The sequence below is a fragment of the Chionomys nivalis genome, chromosome 7 (assembly GCF_950005125.1).
Source record: "Chionomys nivalis chromosome 7, mChiNiv1.1, whole genome shotgun sequence".
In the NCBI taxonomy this organism is placed as follows: domain Eukaryota; kingdom Metazoa; phylum Chordata; class Mammalia; order Rodentia; family Cricetidae; genus Chionomys; species Chionomys nivalis.
In genome coordinates, this window is record NC_080092.1 from 76,325,629 (window position 1) to 76,327,873 (window position 2,245).

The window sequence follows — 2,245 nt, forward strand, 5'->3', positions numbered from 1 at the left end:
CAGGGGGATACACCCGGAGCCCCAACTTCTGAGGGAATGCAGAGATTGTGCTTTTCCCAGCCCCCCAAAAACAAGCTCTCCAGTCTTAACCAGCTCACTCCTTCCTAGCTCTTCGCCGCTCTCCGCTTCGGAGAAAGCCAGTCGAGGAGGGGGTCGCCCCGCAGGAGCCTATGTAAATCCTGGTGTTGGGTGGGTGGGGAGGGGGAGAGAAGGGGAAATAAACCTCTTTGGCTGGAGTAGGGTCCGGGTGAGCAGATTTCCTTATCCGGGAATCGCAGGCCGGGTGGCCATTGGCTCGGAGGATCACGTGGGCCCCCAACTTTGTTCACTTGACAGTAAGTAGGAGGGCTTTCGGAAACAGGAAAACGAGTCAGGGGTCGGAATAAATTTTAGTATATTTTGTGGGCAATTCCCAGAAATTAATGGCTATGAGTTCCTTTTTGATCAACTCAAACTATGTCGACCCCAAGTTTCCTCCGTGCGAGGAGTATTCACAGAGCGATTACCTACCCAGCGACCACTCGCCGGGGTACTACGCCGGCGGCCAGAGGCGAGAGAGCGGCTTCCAGCCCGAGGCGGCCTTCGGGCGCCGTGCGCCGTGCACCGTGCAGCGCTACGCGGCCTGCCGAGACCCCGGGCCCCCGCCGCCTCCGCCGCCCCCGCCGCCCCCGCCACCACCCGGGCTGTCCCCTCGGGCTCCCGTGCAGCCACCAGCCGGGACCCTCCTCCCGGAGCCCGGGCAGCGCTGCGAGGCCGTCAGCAGCAGCCCCCCGCCGCCTCCCTGCGCCCAGAACCCCCTGCATCCCAGCCCGTCCCACTCCGCGTGCAAAGAGCCCGTCGTCTACCCCTGGATGCGCAAAGTTCACGTGAGCACGGGTGAGTGCGTGGGCATCCCTTCCCCTCCCACCCCCGGCGCTTTACAGCGAAGGGACCTCCGAGGCATGTGGGGGAGGGAGCTGGGGGAAGCCAATTGTCCCCCGCTATAAACTCGCCATTGCCAGAGATTTACGGTCTCCTGTTTTCAGAGCCACATAATTACATCGCCCATAAATTTTTATGGCCTGGTGGGCCCTGCGCCTTTGAAGTCATCCTCTTTTCCATTCTCCCAGCGACTTTTTCCGCCAGGGATGTGCAGTCCCAGTGAAGTTGGAAGTTGGGGAGGGGTGTGGGAGGAGGGGAGGAGAAAGGAGGAGGAGGTGGTAATCCGTACTTAAGCAGAGAGTTGAATCAACTTCCAGTATTTCTTTTTTCCCTTTCTTCCAGGCTTGTTCCTTGGCTGGAGAAGTGGGCAAAAGTTTTTACTGGGGAGAAGGCGCTGTTTGGAATCTGAGCAGTGAGGGTGGGGTCTAAACCCAGGGAAGGTCTAGGGCAACACCCCTCCCTCTTCCACCCTTCATTCTCCCACCCGGGGTCCTCAGGCCAAATAGGGAGAGATGAAATCTTTCCAAGATTCCTCACAGTGCCCCCTCCCCCAGGCAACAAGGACGACAGCTTAGCCTTTCAAAAGTTTGAGGTTTTTCTTTTCCGTGGGTCCCGACGTCTGTCTTTCTTTTCCGACCCCCTCCCTCCAAGATGAGGTGGTAGGACCTGGAGGCTTGAAGTTAGCTGGAAGAAAGAAAGGGCTTTCCCTCCTCCCTTTCGGGGGCAATAAAACTTTCTCTTTCTCCCTCTCTGTGTGTGTCCAGTAAACCCCAATTACTCCGGCGGGGAGCCCAAGCGCTCTCGGACCGCCTACACTCGCCAGCAAGTCCTCGAACTGGAGAAGGAATTTCACTACAATCGCTACCTGACGCGGCGCCGGAGGGTGGAGATCGCCCACGCGCTTTGCCTGTCGGAGCGCCAGATCAAGATCTGGTTCCAGAATCGGCGCATGAAGTGGAAAAAAGACCACAAGTTGCCCAACACCAAGATCCGCTCGGGTGGCTCTTCGGGCACAGCCGGAGGACCCCCTGGCCGGCCCAATGGAGGCCCTCCCGCGCTCTAGTGCCCCCCAAGCAGGAGCTCGAACCTGGGGGGCGGGGGTGGGCACGAGCACCGAAGGGGGATTCGGGGTTATGGGAGGGTCCCCAGGCTTCGCCCACAAAAAAAAAAAAAAAACAAAAAAAACCCTATCTACTCTACTCCCACTTTATCTATAAGGAATAAATACAGAGAAGGGGGGGTAGGGAAGCCTTATTTATAGAAACGACAATAGGGAGCCGGGTGAAGACCTCCGGAAGCAAGATTCAAGTCTCTTGCTTTCTTC

General features: G+C 58.0%; 1 protein-coding gene across 1 annotated transcript; it reads left to right on the top strand.

The window, feature by feature from the left end:
• Positions 1-366: 366 nt before the first annotated feature.
• Positions 367-2,045, top strand: Hoxb4 (homeobox B4). Its single transcript, XM_057776343.1, has 2 exons — positions 367-876; positions 1,686-2,045. Exons 1-2 carry the CDS (start codon positions 423-425, stop codon positions 1,982-1,984), a joined length of 753 nt encoding a protein of 250 aa, XP_057632326.1. The 5' UTR covers positions 367-422; the 3' UTR covers positions 1,985-2,045.
• Positions 2,046-2,245: the final 200 nt, after the last annotated feature.

Coding starts and splice junctions, on each gene's coding strand:
- Hoxb4 (XM_057776343.1), top strand. CDS start 423: ATGGCTATGAGTTCCTTTTTGATCAACTCAAACTATGTCGACCCCAAG. Junction 877..1,685: donor CAAAGTTCACGTGAGCACGG/GTGAGTGCGTGG, acceptor GTGTGTGTCCAG/TAAACCCCAATTACTCCGGC.